The 16,130-nt window shown below is 39.7% G+C and overlaps 1 protein-coding gene across 8 annotated transcripts in view; it reads left to right on the top strand.

Moving 5' to 3' along the window:
• Positions 1–16,130, top strand: part of APC (APC regulator of WNT signaling pathway) — a 105,106-nt gene that overhangs the window by 25,718 nt on the left and 63,258 nt on the right. For 4 of the 8 annotated variants that reach the window (XM_074813402.1, XM_074813397.1, XM_074813400.1 and 1 more), the window contains exon 2: positions 10,897–11,049. The exons of 2 other annotated variants lie outside the window; for them this stretch is intronic. In XM_074813402.1, coding sequence (XP_074669503.1) covers positions 10,915–11,049 — 135 coding nt within the window. In that variant the 5' untranslated portion in view covers positions 10,897–10,914. Of the gene's footprint in view, positions 1–10,896; positions 11,050–11,340; positions 11,444–12,963; positions 13,173–16,130 lie in introns of those variants that run through there. 2 more of the 8 variants (XM_074813403.1, XM_074813404.1) reach the window with 2 other exon arrangements.

Raw genomic sequence — 16,130 nt, 5'->3', positions numbered from 1 at the left:
CTTCTACCTGCTACTGACAAGAAGTTTGGGGGGTTTGTTCTTAAATGCAGGTAGGAATAGGAGGATTAAATATGCTGGCAACAAAAGCCATTTCAATAAAGCATAGGGTTATCACCAGGTGGAAATAACATAGTTGTTCAGTGTGATGAGATGGCAGAAATACAATTTTTCTGCTCTGTCTGGAAAGAATCAGGGTAATGGGCTTTTACAGTCTATGGCCAATGGAATATTTTTTGGTGAGTAGGATAGGAGAATATTAAACAATGCCTGTGAACAATAAACATTTTTAAATCAGCAAGCCTGGAAGGCTTGCCCCAAGCTGAAATGGATAAGACAAATCCCTGGCCCACTGATACTCATTTTTAATAAGTTCTTAAACACAGAATTTAGAGTGCTGATATTTCACTGGAGTTGAAAAAGAACAAGCAGAAGGATGTTTGCATATAAACCATTTAACCTGAGGACAAGTTTCAGGCAAAATAATGGAAAATCCAGTACAGGATTCAGTCAAAAGAGAAATTGAACTAATGCAAATTGTCATGGTTTGATATGTTCAAAATAAGAATGGCCAAAAAACCCCTCACTGTATTCTCTTGAAAAGGTAACTGCATGAACATGGTCCATTTAAGGCTGAAGTTAGTAAGTCAGACTGGCTTAGCTTAGAACAGCTGTACTAGATTTTTTGCCCCTGTGTGTCATCCTTGCCCCTGTTTCAGAAACAGCCATGTAACAGCTGCTGAACCGTTGTGGTTAGTGGCCCAGCATAAGTTAAACTGGCACCTATGTCAGATTACCTTGGCAGTCAGGCAGTAATCTGCAGTGGTTTAGGCAGCTGCCACTTGAGCAGCTGAGCCCTTCCCTCTTCCCTGGGTGGGAACCTTGTGGAGATGGGTAGGGCAGACAGCTGGGGGCAGGCACCAGTGCAGCCCTCCCAGCCGTCCCAACATTAGCACTAACCACTTCCAAGTCAGAACCCCCAGACCTAGTGCTTAAAAAAAAATCAATCTTTAAATGTATTTAAACTAGTTAGAAAAATCTCATTTTTTCCCTGAATTCAGTGTGATATGCCCTTGAAGAAACAATTCCCCATTAGTCACATGGAAATGAATGAAAAAATTGACAGAATGGTAAAGAATAATAGGGACAAGATATCAGGCTCAGCACTGAAGGGTTGGGTGAAATTTGTGGGTGTAGAAAGAAATCAGAGTTGATGGTCCTTTCCAGCCTTACTAAGTTATAATCTAGATCATATAATGGTTTGGGTTGGAAGGGACCTTCAAGATTATCTAGTTTCAACTCCCCTGCCTTGGACACTGCCACTAGATCCTGCCCCTGTCAGTAGACCAGGTTGTTCAAAGCCCCATCCAGCCTGGCCTTGAAACACTTTCAGGGAGTGTCTACCACCTCTCTGGGCAATGTGTTCTGGTGTCTCACCACCCTCACAGTAAAAAATTTCTTCCTTATAGCTAATCTAAGTCTACCGTCTTTCAGTTTAAAACTGTTACCCCTTGTCCTACCGCTACACTCCCCAATCTTTCCTGCAGGCCCTCTTTAAGTACTGGAAGACTACTATAAGGTCTCCCTGGAGCCTTCTCCAGGCTGAACACCCCCAACTCTCTCAGCCTGTCCTTATAAGGGCAGTGCTCCAGCTCCCTAGTCATCTTCGTGGCCTTCCTCTGGACCCACTCAAGCAGGTCCATGTCCTTCTTATTTTAGGGGCCTCAGAGCTGAACACAGTACCCCAGGTGGGTTGAGAGTGGAGTAGAGGGGGAGAATCACCTCCCTCGACCTGCTGGCCACACTTCTCTTGATGCAGCCCAGGGTACGGTTGGCTTTCTGGGCTGAGAGCACATATTGCTGGCTCACGGTAAGTTTCCCATCCACTAATATCCCCAAGTCCTTCTCCTCAGGCCTGCTCTCAGTCCACTCGTCACCGAGCCCGTGTTTGTGCTTGGGATTGCCTTGACCTGTGTGCCGGACCTTGCACTTGGCCTTGTTGAACTTCATGAGGTTTGCATGGGCCCACGTCTCAAGACTGTCCAGGTCCCTCTGGATGGCATCCCTTCCCTCCAGCATGTGGACGCCACCACACAACTAGGTGTTGTCAGCAAACTTGCTGAGGGTGCACTCAATCCCACTGTCCATGTCTCCAACAAAGATGTTAAACTGCACTGGTCCCAACACGGACCCTTGAGGAACACCGCTCATCAGTGCTCTCCACTTGGAAATCGAGCTGTTGACTGCAGATCTTTGCAACCATCCAACCAATTCCTTATCCACTGAGTGGTCCGTCTATTAAATCCATGTGTTTCCAATTTAGAGAAAAGGGTGTCGTGTGGCACAGTGTCAAAAACTTTGCACAAGTCCAGGTAGATGATGTCAGTTGCTCTTCCCTTAGCCACCAGCACTGTAACCCCATCACAGAAGGCCATCAGATTTGTCAGTCATGGTTTGCCCTTCATGAAGCCATGTTGGCTGTCACCAGTCACCTTATTTTCCATGTGCATTAGCATAGTTTCCAGGAGGATCCGCTCCATGATCTTGCTGGGCACAGAAGTAAGACTGGCTGGCCTGTAGTTCACTGGATCTTCCTTTTTTCCCCTTTTAAATATGGGGGCTGTGTTACCCCTTTTCCAGTCAGCAGGGTCTTCACCAGACTGCCACAACTTCTCAAATATGATGGATAGTGGCTTAGCCACTTCATTGGCCAGTTCTCTCAGGACCCACAGATGCATCTCATCAGGTCCATGGACTTGTGCACTTTCAGGTTCCTTAGATGGTCTTGAACCTGACCTTCTCCTACAGTGGGTGGTTCTTCATTCTCCCAGTCCCCTCCTTTGCCTTCTGCGTCTTGGGTGGTGTGGCTGGAGCGCTTGATGGTGAAGACTGAAGCAAAAAAGTCATTGAATACCTCAGCCATCTCCATATCCCAGGTAACCATATCTCCCAGTTCCTTCTGGAGAGGGCCCACATTTTCCCTAGTCTTCCTTTTATCACTAACATATGTACAGAAGCTTTTTTTGTTGCCATTGATGTCCCTGGCCAGATTTCATTCTATTAGGGCTTTAGCCTTCTTAACCTGATCCTTGGCTACCTGAACTGTTTCAGTATTCCTCCCAGGCTACCTGTCCTTTTTTCCACCCTCTGTAGGCTTTCCCAGGAACTCCTTGATCATCCATGCAGGCCTTCTGGTGTTCTTACCTGACTTCTTTGTCAGGATGCATTGCTCCTGAGCTTGGAGAAGGTGATCCTTGGATAACAACCAGCTTTCTTGGCCCTGTCTTCCCTCCAGAGCTTTATCCCATGCTACTTTGCCAGACAGATCCCTGAAGAGGCCAGAGTCTGCTCTCCTGAAGTCCAGGGCAGTGAACATGCTGTGCAACCCCTTGCTGTCTTAGAGGATATTGGAACTCCACCATTTGATGGTCACTGCAGCCAAGGCTGCCCTTGAGCGTCACACACTTCACCAGCCCTTCCGTGTTGGTGAGAAAAAGGTCCAGTATAGCACCACTCCTCATTGGCTCCTCTATCACTTGGAGAAGGAAGTTGTCATCAACACATTCCAGGAACCTCTGGGATTGCTTATGATATGTTCATGAACTTTAGATACAGTGATTACAAGTTGTTACATTAAGAAGGTAAAATACATTGTGAAAAATGTTCAGTTACAGAGCACAGGAGCACATCTGCTTACTGGTGGTGGTAGTAGAAGGCTGAATTCTGTTTGCTTATTAGAGAGTTCAGCATCTGATTTACTGCTCTCAACAAATTTCATCAATTACATGAACTTGTTTGAGTTGCCTTTGTTGACATCAGTGTTTTTTGTATTGTGCCTTATTAGTTTAGAAAGTAATTTTGCCTTTTTTTCACTGATTCTGGCATCTGAAGTAGCTGTACAACTTCTTTGATAACAAAAAAAATCACCCTCAGGCAATTACAGTGGGTGCCAGAATAATCTGCAATGAAAATTTCTAAAACTGAAACAAATAGGTTGCAGTTATTACACAGTGCCAGGTGTCTGTCTCTATGGTTAAAAAAACACGATATGGTTTTATATCTTAGATTATTCTTAGCCTCTGTTATGAAAAAGCTAAGACTAATTTGTTACAGAAAAGTTGCTTTATAAAAATAGGATGCTGTGGTAACAGTAATAGCTTTTACGGATGAAAAAATTGTAATGGGAATCTGAAATATTTTCATAAGGAGATATAATATCACAAATTGTTGGGTTCTTAAGTATCACAGAATCAGTCAGGTTGGAAAAGACCCTTGGGATCATCGAGTCCTACACTACAAAGTTTCTCCCCTACACCATATCCCCCAACATCTCATCCAAATGACCCTTAAACACATCCAGGGATGGTGACTCCACCACCTCCCTGGGCAGTCTATTCCACTGTCTGACCACTCTTTCTGTGAAAATTTTTTTCCTAATGTCCAGTCCAAACCTCCCCTGTTGCAGTTTAAAGCCATTCCCTCTTGTTCCATCGCTAATTACCTGTGAGAAGAGACCAGCACCAACCTCTCTACAATGTCCTTTCAGGTAGGTGTAGAGAGTGATGAGGTCTCCCCTCAGCCTTCTCTTCCTCAAATGGAACAGTCCCAGCTCCTTCAATTGCTCCTCACAGGATTTGTTCTTCAGGCCCTTCACCAGCTTCGTTGCCCTCCTCTGCACTCGCTCCAGCACCTCGATATCTCTCTGGTGTTGAGGTGCCCAAAACTGGACACAATACTCCAGGTGTGGCCTCACCAGTGCAGAGTACAGGGGGACTATCACCTCCCTACTTCTGCTGGTCACACTATTTCTAATCCAAGCCAGGATGCCGTTGGCTTTCTTGACCACCTGGGCACACTGCTGGCTCATGTTCAGCTGCTTGTCAATGAGAACCCCCAGATCCTTCTCTTCCAGACAGCTCTCCAGCCACACCTCCCCAAGCCTGTAGCGATGCACGGGGTTGTTGTGGCCCAAGTGCAGGACCTGGCACTTGGCCTTGTTGAAGCTCATCCCGTTGTCGTTGGCCCACCGATCCAATCTATCCAAGTCTCTCTGTAGAGCCTCCCTATCCTCATGCAGATCAACACTCCCGCTTAACTTGGTGTCATCTGTGAATTTACTGATGATACACTCTATGTCCATAGCAAGATCATCAATAAAGATGTTAAACAGAAATGGTCCCAACACTGAGCCCTGAGGAACACCACTTGTGACCGGCTGCCAGCTGGATTTAGCTCCATTGACCACCACTCTCTGGGACCGTCCATCCAGCCAGTGCTTGACCCAGCAGACCGTTCGCTCATCCAGGCTACGGGCAGCCAGTTTTTCTATGAGAATTCTATGGGGAACTGTGTCGAATGCTTTTCAAAAATCCAGGTAGATAATATCCACAGCTTTTCCCTTGTCCAATAGGTCGTTTTGTCATAGAAGGAGATCAGGTTTTTCAGGCAGGACTTGCCTTTCATAAACCCATGCTGACTAGGCCTGATCCCCTGGTTGTAAAACCTCTTTAGGGCATGTTGAGTATGTATGCTTATTGATTTCAAAGGAAAAGGCTCTGATCAATAAAAAATTGTAAGTTTTCAGAGAATATCGTGGTTTTTTCCTATCTCTTGGGATTTGAGACTGAAAAGATTGCATCTAAATTCCTGATTTCTGGGCACTTGTTACTGGTATGGTTTTCTTAATATAGAAAAACGTATATCTGAATCTTAAAAGTATGTTTGTATAAATTTAAGCTTCTCATTAATTTTGATTTTAGTGTATGAAAGTTATATGCAGCTTGAAATTCTTCTTTGATGTGTGTATTCATGCAAAGTGCTGATTCAGTAAAGCATGAAATTTCTTGTCATAATTTCATCTTACTTTGCTAGGAGATGGAGAGGAAACCTCTTAATGATGAGAAATATGGGTCAGGGAGTAGGATACCTAAATTTTAGGTGCTTCTTACAATGAGGGATTTAAAGTTTCTGTATTCCAAGAGGGTTATTTCTTGGAGTAAATCTAGGGAGAGGGCTATCTCTATCGCTCCTTTGAATGATGATCACTCTGCAAAGAAGAAACACGGTTAGAGTGCAGAAGGAAGCTTGATTGAAGCATAATAGTGAACTTGCAAAGGTGGATTGCGTTGCACGTGGCATGCATTTTCCCTTGGGCTGGGTAAAATGTGAAATAGGTGTAGGAGGCCAGAGTTCTTCTTTTTCTCTTCCCCTCCGCTCTCCCTCACTGTAGTGGTTTCCGGGGGAGGGGGTGGGGGGCACATGGGCAGGGAGAGAAGAGTAATTTTTTCTTGATTCAGCTGATACAGGCCTCAATAATCTTGAATATGTTTGTGTGTGCATGTGCAGTGGTACAGCTTCAGGCTAGTGGGCCGTGTGTGAACTATTCCTTTCTTTCCTTTGGACTGGTTACTGGTTACTTCTTCTGTGAATGAGGTAATATGTGAACCCTGTCTCTCGCCAAGAGGGTCCAGAGTTTGACTCTTTCCCCAAGGCCAGTGTTTTGACCACTGAGAAACTACAAGAAGGTGATGTAGCAATACAGTCAGTTTCCACTGATGCCATCAGTTCTGTGTTTAAAGTTTTTTTTAAGTCACTGTTATGTACTCAGATAATTTAGAGCCTAAATCCAAGGATTAGTTTTGGGACCTGAACTCTGATCTGATGTGTCTAGTTTGAGGACATTGGTAAAAACCTATTTCCAGAAGAGAGGTGTATTTTAATTTTGAGGGTGTTAGCTCAATATGCACGGAACAGCTTGTGTGTAATAGAGCCTTGTGATTTCACTCTGCAAACTAAGTGCCTGAGATGTGTCACAGTGTTCAGCATCAGCATCAGAAATGTAAGCTGCTTTGTGGTCATGCATTACCTGTGTCTGTTTCCCCCGTTTTAAATAATGGGTCTTTTGTGAAATGCTTTGGCATTTCATTATTTCAGGAGAAAAAGATACAAATATCTTGGAGATATGAAAATAAGTACAGTATTCTACTGTATTGAAGTTTAGAAAGACAAGATTGTATTTCTGAACCTCTAAGTCCAGTTCCTTCCTGTGCAGTGAGCTAGGCAAGGATATGGCTGAATTTATTAATGGATGTTGCCAGCCTGTGTTGATAAATGACCAATTTATGCCCCTTTGTTCTGTGTCAGTGTTCTGTTTTAACATAAATATTTTTCTCCCTCTTGAGCGTTTTCCCCTCCCTAATAACTAAGTGTAGCTGTGTTGTTCCAGCCTGAAACAGCAAAGGCTTGCTTGTCTAGTCTCTTCTCATATGAGAGACCCTCTAGGCTCCTCATCACTTAGTGTCTTTCTCTGCACCCACTTAAATGCACTTTTTTTACCCATGTCTTTGTAAAATGACTTGATTACTCTGGGGATCATGTTTTCTTCCTTGTGCCAGTCTTGTGTTAATGCCTGGGTGCCTTGCAGGCTGGCTGCCCAGAGGCTCAAGTTGCTACTCCCCACTCACTGCTTCCAGGTGACAAGATTCCTACGTGATTGACCTTACATTGTTGCGTTATTTATTTCCACCCTGTTTCTACTGCTCCATTTCTCAGTTCATCAAATTCCTTGTGTATTACATGTAGTAATCTGACCTTGTGAAGCCTCTCAAATTTGTGGGAGTAAGTTTTGATGCCACTTCTTGTGCCAAGGCCAATAATGAAACATTTAAAAATACATGTTGCAGACTGGTTTCGGGGGACTTTGCTAACAGCCTGCCTCCAGCCCCACAATTTGCCCATCAGCACTGCCCAGTGTCATCTTATCTTTGAGCTACTCATTACTCACGTAGAGTTTTTCTGCTTGTCTTTATTTTGACTGTGGCTGGTTTTGCATGTGGCACTGTATCAAACACCATGGTGCAGTTGGGGTAGGTGAGGCCCATTATTTCTAAAAAGTAGTTTACTGTTGTTCTCAAATACATGGTAGTCCTTCCTTTACAGATGAGGGAAAGAGATAGGTATGCATCTGTGTGCCCCCAAGAAGTCCAGATGCCTCAGCCAGGTATATGGCTGGAAGGAGATGCCTAGGTGGCTCGCAGCATGTTGGTAACGTGAGACTGGCTGCCTTCAGTCCAGTTTTCAGTGTGGGTATACTGACTGCAAACACCCTTTGTCCAAGCCTCACCGTGCTTCCAAAAGATAAAATATATGCTTCCCCCCTCCACCCCCCACTCCAGGAGATTCTCTGTAAAATTCTTGCCATGTTCTGAGGTGCCAGTGTGAATGCCCTGGTAGTGGAGAGCAGCTGCCAGGCATTGCTGCGATTCGTGATGGTGCAGGTGCCTTTCCGGCAAGCACCTCAGCAGCTAGCAGAGCTGCAGTTGGGCAGCATGGCTCCTGCTGTATGCCAAACTGACAGGAGTGATTTTCTGCCTGTGGCAGTGTCATTTATTGCCCATTTGGGCATCCATTTGACAAGGAAATTAAGATGTTTTGGATTTCCCAGTTTGTGGTATTCAGCTTATCTGAAAACCCACAGAGTAAAGTTTGACATTTGAATAAATCAGGAAGTGATTCTTAGTGTGAGGCAGAATACTGTCTTGTAGTGGTGACGTCCTGCTTCCATGTTATGAAAATAAAATACAGAAAAGGAAGCTTAGGACCTTAGGAGGGGGAGAAGACAAACCAAACCTCCCCTTCAGAAACTGGATTCTTACTCATTTAACGTAAGTACATTTAAGCTTATTTTGCATTTAAAATCCAGCTATGCAGTTGCTGTCTTTCTACTGTAGCTCCTTCTCTCATTTAGTGTTCTCAATTTTCTTCATTGTGTGTATGTGCCTTGTTAATGTGACTAATTGTTTTAAGTTCCAAATTAATGAGTGAGAATTCCTTGATGTGGACAGAAAATAGAAAAAGTTGGTGGTTTTTATCATTATCTGTCCTTTCATGCTAATAATGAATTAAAATAATGGGAGAAAAAGATATTCTAGCTAGAATCAAAATACATATCAAATACATGGCACACAGCAGCTTCTGTAAATTAGATGTAAATGAATAAATGTGTGATATACTTGAGTCTAAACCAACAGATTCTATCAATATTACAGTGCAAATCTAATTTATGACAACTAATGTGAAAATCTTTCCAATTCTATCTACCTTTGTATGGGCTCTGCAGAATTGACCATGCAGTGTATGTTCTGAAAAGAAATGTGAACTACAGCTGTTGATTTTATTAATAAGAATGGAAACTGTTACTTATTAGATAAAAACATACATGAAATGGAACAGAAATAGTCTGCCCTTTTTTGGTTTTGTTTTGGTTTGGGTTTTTTTTGTTTCAACTCTGTTCAACAGCTCTCCACCTTTTAGGTGAAAACAGCCTGATGGTAAAACCACAGAATTTGCATAATAGAGTAGATGTTTCAGATTGTCTTCATTTCTCTAAAAATGAGGTCTCCAGTAAAGCATGACCAGATTTTTAAAAAGAAACTTGTTAGGGATTTTTTTTCTTCAGCTTACTAATAGTGTCTCGGAAATCACAATTCCATAAGTGGCAGGCTTCTTCCTTTTCCCATCTTTGATGATGACAGGTGCTTGGGTTATGAAGACTTGCTTCTTGAAGAGGAAATAAATTAGTCATATCAAATGCACTACAGCTTTCGTTGTTGTTCCTGTCTTCAATAGTATATGTTCTTCTTTACGTTTTGTTGAGTTTAAAATTAGAAAGATTAAAACCATTTTCAAAATTTTTATTGGGCAACTAAAATATTTTTGAATAATTTTACCTGTTTTTTAGTAGGCTGGATAATTCAGTTAAGAGTCATCTGGAAGAGCAAAGTTGATTTCATAAGGAGTTACACAAGCAGTGAGGTCGAAGGCTCAGTGAGAGGATACACAGAAAATGCTAAATAAGAGCTTTTAATTGTCCTGTAAGCTTTTTTTTTTTCCTTAGAGCTACAGGCCACATACTTAGGAAATTCCTACGATGACATTGGAAGGGTAACTTGTACAGGTATGGAGTGCTAGGCTTCCTGTTATTCTCTTGAGTGACTGATGAGTAAGAAATTGAGAGCTTCAACTGTAAAGGGCTTCAAACATGGTTAGCTGTGTTTTAGTTAACTTACATTGTTAGATGAACAACTTTGCTTTTTGTTTGGAAAGCAGGAAACAATTTTAATTTTATATTTTAAATTGGGGTATTTCTTTCTTTCTCCTTTGTAATAGTTGAATAATTGTGATGGTGTTCTAGGACTGGTGTTAAAATATTACCCAAAATAATATGGAATATCCTGATATCAAGAATAGACTTTTACCTTTTTATTCTACTGTGCAATATGACTACTCTTTGTGTTGGAATTTTTTAAGTACATTTGTTTTAATCTTTATGCCTTGGAGGATATTTTTACGAAAGGCTTGATTACTAGTACGTTTGATGCTTTTTTTCTGTTAAAACTCTTCAGTATTTACTGTTTGCCTTTCAAAAAACATCTCCTTTAGTGTGTGGTGTTCCTAGGAATTTTGAATATCTGTTATTATCTTTCATTTCATAAAATAAGTAGGCAGCATCTTTTAGATATGGTTGACTTGTGGTCTATCAAAAAATTATTAAATATGGTCTATCTACGGAGTTTCTCAGTGTTAGAATTGAAATGTGAATAGTAAGGATGCTTTTGTATGATACTATGATTTTTTTTCAGGTATTCTGGCTTTCCCTAATAACTAATGTAATTGTTAATGAACTTCTTTCATGTGCTTAATCACGTGTATCAAATGGAAACCCACTGAAAAAAGTCTTTGAACTGGCATTAGTTCTAGGAATTAATAGTTCAGATTAATGGATTTAAATTAAATGTTTAGAAAGTTGAGTGGTAAATGGAAAAGAAAGAGTTTTATAGTTAAATCTGGTTTTTTTTTCCTAAAATGTTTAAATTTACTATTTTTTCTTACTTTTTTTAGGGCTGAGGGTAGCCCAGGATGGCCGCAGCTTCATATGATCAGTTGTTAAAACAAGTTGAGGCATTAAAGATGGAGAACTCCAACCTTCGGCAAGAGCTAGAGGATAACTCAAATCACCTAACAAAACTGGAAACTGAGGCATCTAATATGAAGGTACTGCAAGCTAGGTGCCTGTGTGCATCAGTGTTTCTGTTACTGCTTTTTGTGTCAAGGACTGGTAGTTGCTCAACAGATTTTGTGTGCCTTTATATTACTACAGAAGTCCTTTTCCAGGATGTGTTAGGGAAAACTATCAAATCCACTTCATAAATAATTTTTTATTTTTATTTTTTATTTTGTTTTTTAAAGTTGAAAATTGAAATATTTCAAAACAGTTTTTTAGAAACAGTTTCCAGTTCTCATAGCTTCTTTTCTGGTGTGTCCTGATAAGTACTACCATTTTAGCACTTCCAGCAGGAAGTCCCATCTGCTGACATGGTTTGACAAAAGCAAGTATTGTTCAGCTCTTGAAAACATGGGAAAGACTGGAGGTTTTCAGTGTTTTAAGGTAAGTGTAAAAATTCTGGGGTTTGCTACAATTACAATATTGAACATCCCAGAAGGAAAAGTTAACTTTAAAATGAGACCGCAAGTTCTCCAGCCTCTCCCAAAGCCTAAATTCATACTTAATAATTTCACCCAGATCTATCCCATCTGGTGTTTATTGGCTAGATGTAGGCCTTCAGGGCCACCTATCCAAGAGAAAACACTAGGCTCAGCTGGAATTTAGATGGATTTTGTTCAGTAGGAAGATACGTACACAGCTGCCTCCATGTGATCCATGACACTGAACAAGGCAGAATTTCACAAGCATTATAGCTGCATGAATGTAGTGCTCTTCCTAAACTGACAAATCATGCTGCTTTTGTGAACAGCCAGCAAAACCAGGCTGCTTTTGGTACCTCAGTTAATATGGCTCAGAAATTGTTGGTATTTCTGCATATACTCCTGTATAGGGTAGACATATTCTAAATACTCAATAACATTTGTATGCCCATCTCCTTGCTTTCTAGTTTTCATACCACTGACTTACTGTTCCTTTATAACTAATCTTTATTTTTTTAAATACGGTAATCTGATGAATATAGCAATTCAAAATACTTTGAACTGAACTTTCTTTTCCTTCAGCATGTGGGTTGTGACCTGTATATTCACTGTAAGAAGAAAAGTTTTCTTGTGTTCTGAAGCACTGTCACTAGTTACAACACTTGAAAGACACAATTTTTTCAGATACATTTAATCCTTGCATTGCAGTGTAAAATGAAGATGGCTCTGCTGTCTAAATTGAGATGAAATTGTAGTCCTTTACACTAGCTACTTGAAACAGTGGTTAGCATTAGCAGCTGTGGAAAAAAAATTGTTTGCTCAGTTAAGTATCTGAAAACTAGTTCTGTCATTCATACTGGTTTTCTTAAGATAATGTTATAAAAAATTTGTCAGTAACTCCCATTCCCTCCCTGTCACTGCAGCCTAAAATAAGGGAGGGAAGAACAGATGATCTTCCTCATAGTGAAAATGTCTTTTTTTACCTTTCTTTATCCCCATATAGTTCTTTGGTTTTTTTAAGTAGATAATTAAATTTTAAATTTCCACTGACCTAGAGACAGACCAGCTGTATAAGCTGGTCTCTACGGCATTAGTCTGGGATGTGGAACAGCTCTCTGTCCTTACTACCTGGCAGACCACCAAATGGAAAGTGGCTCTATCACCCTCCACAGAGGAGTGCTTATAAGCATATTCAGAGTAGATGTCAGACTCTTTCTCTTCTGAAATGCCATTCTAGATCTAAGGAATTTATCCTAAAAACCCTCCAACTCAAATATCAAACTCAATATGTTTATTTTTATTTTGGGGGATGGGTGGGGAGGAGATTGTTCAGATTTTTTTTTTTTTAAATCCATATTCTACAAAGAAATCCTAATCAACTGTGTTCCTCAGGAGTGCTTGCTCCTGCAGCTGAACAAAGAAGCTGTTTCTTTCCCTTGTTTGTTTCAGATGTGTTTGGAAAGGGTCGAAACCTAGCTTTGACATGACTTGAACCTGAAGGATGATATGGGAACGATCTTGGAGTCTGTGGGTGAATTTTGATGGGGATCGTTGCAGGATTCTCTTTAGTCTGAAGATAATTTTAGTTTTGCAGCCTTTTGGAGAAAGTATACCATGACTTTGTTCCACTGAAGGAAACTGCATGCTTTGTCTGGTTCCAGTGCCATAATTAGGGATAATTACAAGAAAAGGTAATGAGAAGAACCAGAGCAGTGGAGATTGAAAGCTCTTTGGCTACCATATAAGCAGTTAAAACTCCAAATGTTTTGGAAAAAATGATCCTTTGTGAGAATGTAATTGTCAGAGAGCCCTAGCAGCCCCTCCTACCAAATAAAATCCCAAATATTAGTGGGACAAGGGGAACAGTAGTGAGGAAAGTAAGCTGTGGTTCTGTGGCAGATACCACTGTTCTTGCACAGTGAATTTTGATCTGTGGGCTAGTGCAGAAACATCTCGCAGTGTTTCTCTGGACTGTTAATGTGTTTGCTTGTGTCTCCTCTTTTGCCTTATATTCTTTAATTGGTTGTGAATGACAATAGTTAGAAAGGGCATTTTAAAGACAATCTTTAAAGAAATTGATTTTTCGAGTAGTAGTGTTAAAATGTTGTGTAAGAGCCTCGTCTTTATAATCACTCCATTTCAGAAATATAAGGTAATCGTACTGGAATTAAAAGCTTAACATGAGCTCATCTTGCATATGTATTTATTATAAACTGCTAGTGACCTATATAAGAATGATGTCTCAATGCTTCATGTTTAAAGCTAAATTTCATGTTTAAAAGTGAAAAGTGTCTATTTGTTGATGAGAAAACAACATGATGTGTAAAGATAAATGTGATAATGCGGGTCCAAAATGATTAGTAAAACAGTGTCCACTTTGTTTTTTAATTTGTGTTGTCCTAGGGATTAACTATTCAAACAAAAGAAATCCCTCAGAGTGTTATGACTAACTTCAAAAATTCAGCTGTAACTGTTGGCTTACTGTCAGATGAAATACAGCTGTTTGGTACGATAAAATGTTCTCTCTGCATCAACAAATACGCTGTTTGATTGTCGGTGAAATGATGATGTTGGCCCATAAATGAAGAAGAACGGTTTCTAGATGTAGATGGTAACAGTAACTGCATAAAACACAGACTATGGACAAAATTAGAAAAGAAACAGCATAGTTTTATTTTAATTCAAAAACTGTAAAATTCATGAAGAGACAAAAAGCAGTCCAACATGAGCTATACTACTTTGTGCATGTAAATGTAAGAGACGTTTTGTCACTCTCCTGCCTGGTTCCTGTAAAAGACAAGTATGTTTCTGTCAAGGATGGCATATATAAAATCTGGGGGAAATAGGTATATGTAACTTAACTTCAAGTACTCAAGAAGCAGCAGAAGAATAACATCATGCTTGATTTCCACGCTCGTTGAGCACTTGGATTTTACAGTAAATTGAGTAATGCATGTTACCTTGGGTAAGAAAGCCATCTTTATTATATGTGGTGCTCTGTGGGCAAAATGTTCTCTCTTTCATATAGTACACTTAAAATTATATTCTACATATGATTTTCCAGTTTATTTAATGTCCTCTGTATTGTGTCTACATGTATCAATAATAAAATAGGAAGTCTGTCACTAGAACTGATTCAGATTTCTTGGATTTTTTTGAGAAACATTTTAATGAGCTAAATATACAGGTAGAGATGTATAAAGATGTATTCATGTGGTTAAACTCTTGTTCTCAGAAAATCATGAGCTGCTTATGCATGGAGATTTTTACAGTTTTTTGTTTTGTGGCATGTGGTTTTTTGGCAGATCATTGTCCTCATATAAAGCTTTTAGTTTTAATAATTTCCTGTAGGTTTTTTGGTTGCTGTTTTGTTTGTTTAAGGAATTCAGGCTTAAAATACAAAGTTTTAGAGAGCTAGTTATTATCATGTCCAGTGCAGGTCTAAAGAGTGGTTTATTTTTGATGTGGATGGTGTTTGTGGGTTTCCTCTGCTATTTAGACAGCAGGATAATAATCCTCGGAATGCTATTATGTTGGATTGGAATGGATTTTGACTAAATAAAAAAGGAAGTGCTAAGTTATTTTGAGGATTTTGATTCTGAAAGTGTTTGTACAATGTTAAGCTAAGATAATGTGGCTGCAAAAGAAATTTTAAGTACATATAATATTTATTGCAGTTTTGTGCATACTTTGTGAGGTTGATTAATTAATACTCATTAGCAGAATTAAAGGTAAAAAGTGTGCTAAAGAAGAAGATGCCATGGCGCCTGTTTTTCGTGTTGTTTCTGTCATGATGGATTGGTGGGAATATGAGAAAGCTTGTATCTTATTACTGAGTGTAACTTATTACTTATCACTGTGATTGTATAATTAAATATGATTAAGTTGCATTTTATTTTATCTGTAATTATAACTTACTATAATATCTTTTTATGACTATTATACAAATCCTTAGCAGGAATAGCAGACTGACTAGCAAGTTAGCAACTTAACAGTTACAGTAGCTTGTTTGTTTCATTGAGAAGAGGGAATCTAAAAAATGTACTGCTTCCAGCTTGGATTTTGTTAGCATATATTTGTTTATAAAAACAGAAGATTGGCTTTCAGAATGTTCCAGGAACTAACTGGCTTGCAGTGTTTTGACACTCTCTTACATTTTTTGGACATGAACTCTTTGTCAACCTTGTATGGAAGTAACATTTTGTGATCTATAAGCCATAAGAGTTTAAAAAAAAAAAAAGAGTGCTGATTCTTTATATCAGGTATACTAGTGGCTGAATCACATCCTTTTTTTTTTAGAAGTTTACACTTGTAGTGACATAAGATTTCATATAATATTGGTACCCTTTATCCCCCTTGCCTAAATTTTAAGATTTGCTTTGAAATGGCTGCTGAGGGATTCTGTCTTTTGGAATGTGTGACTACTTTTATCAGACGTCTCATTGATTAGGTAAGTAGGTGATCACATTTTCTTTAACTCAGCAAACTCCATTTTATGGACATACAATCTTCTTAGCTACCATTTCTTGATATTTAACCTTGAAAATCTACTTTATTCTGATCAGCTGTCTCTGATTATCAGTGTTTAATGATCCTCATTGTAGAGCACAAAAGGTACTAGCAGGTATTTTTGTAACTGACACAAGAAC

This window comes from Strix aluco, chromosome Z (genome assembly GCF_031877795.1).
Source record: "Strix aluco isolate bStrAlu1 chromosome Z, bStrAlu1.hap1, whole genome shotgun sequence".
In the NCBI taxonomy this organism is placed as follows: domain Eukaryota; kingdom Metazoa; phylum Chordata; class Aves; order Strigiformes; family Strigidae; genus Strix; species Strix aluco.
This window is presented reverse-complemented; position numbering and strand designations above follow the sequence as displayed.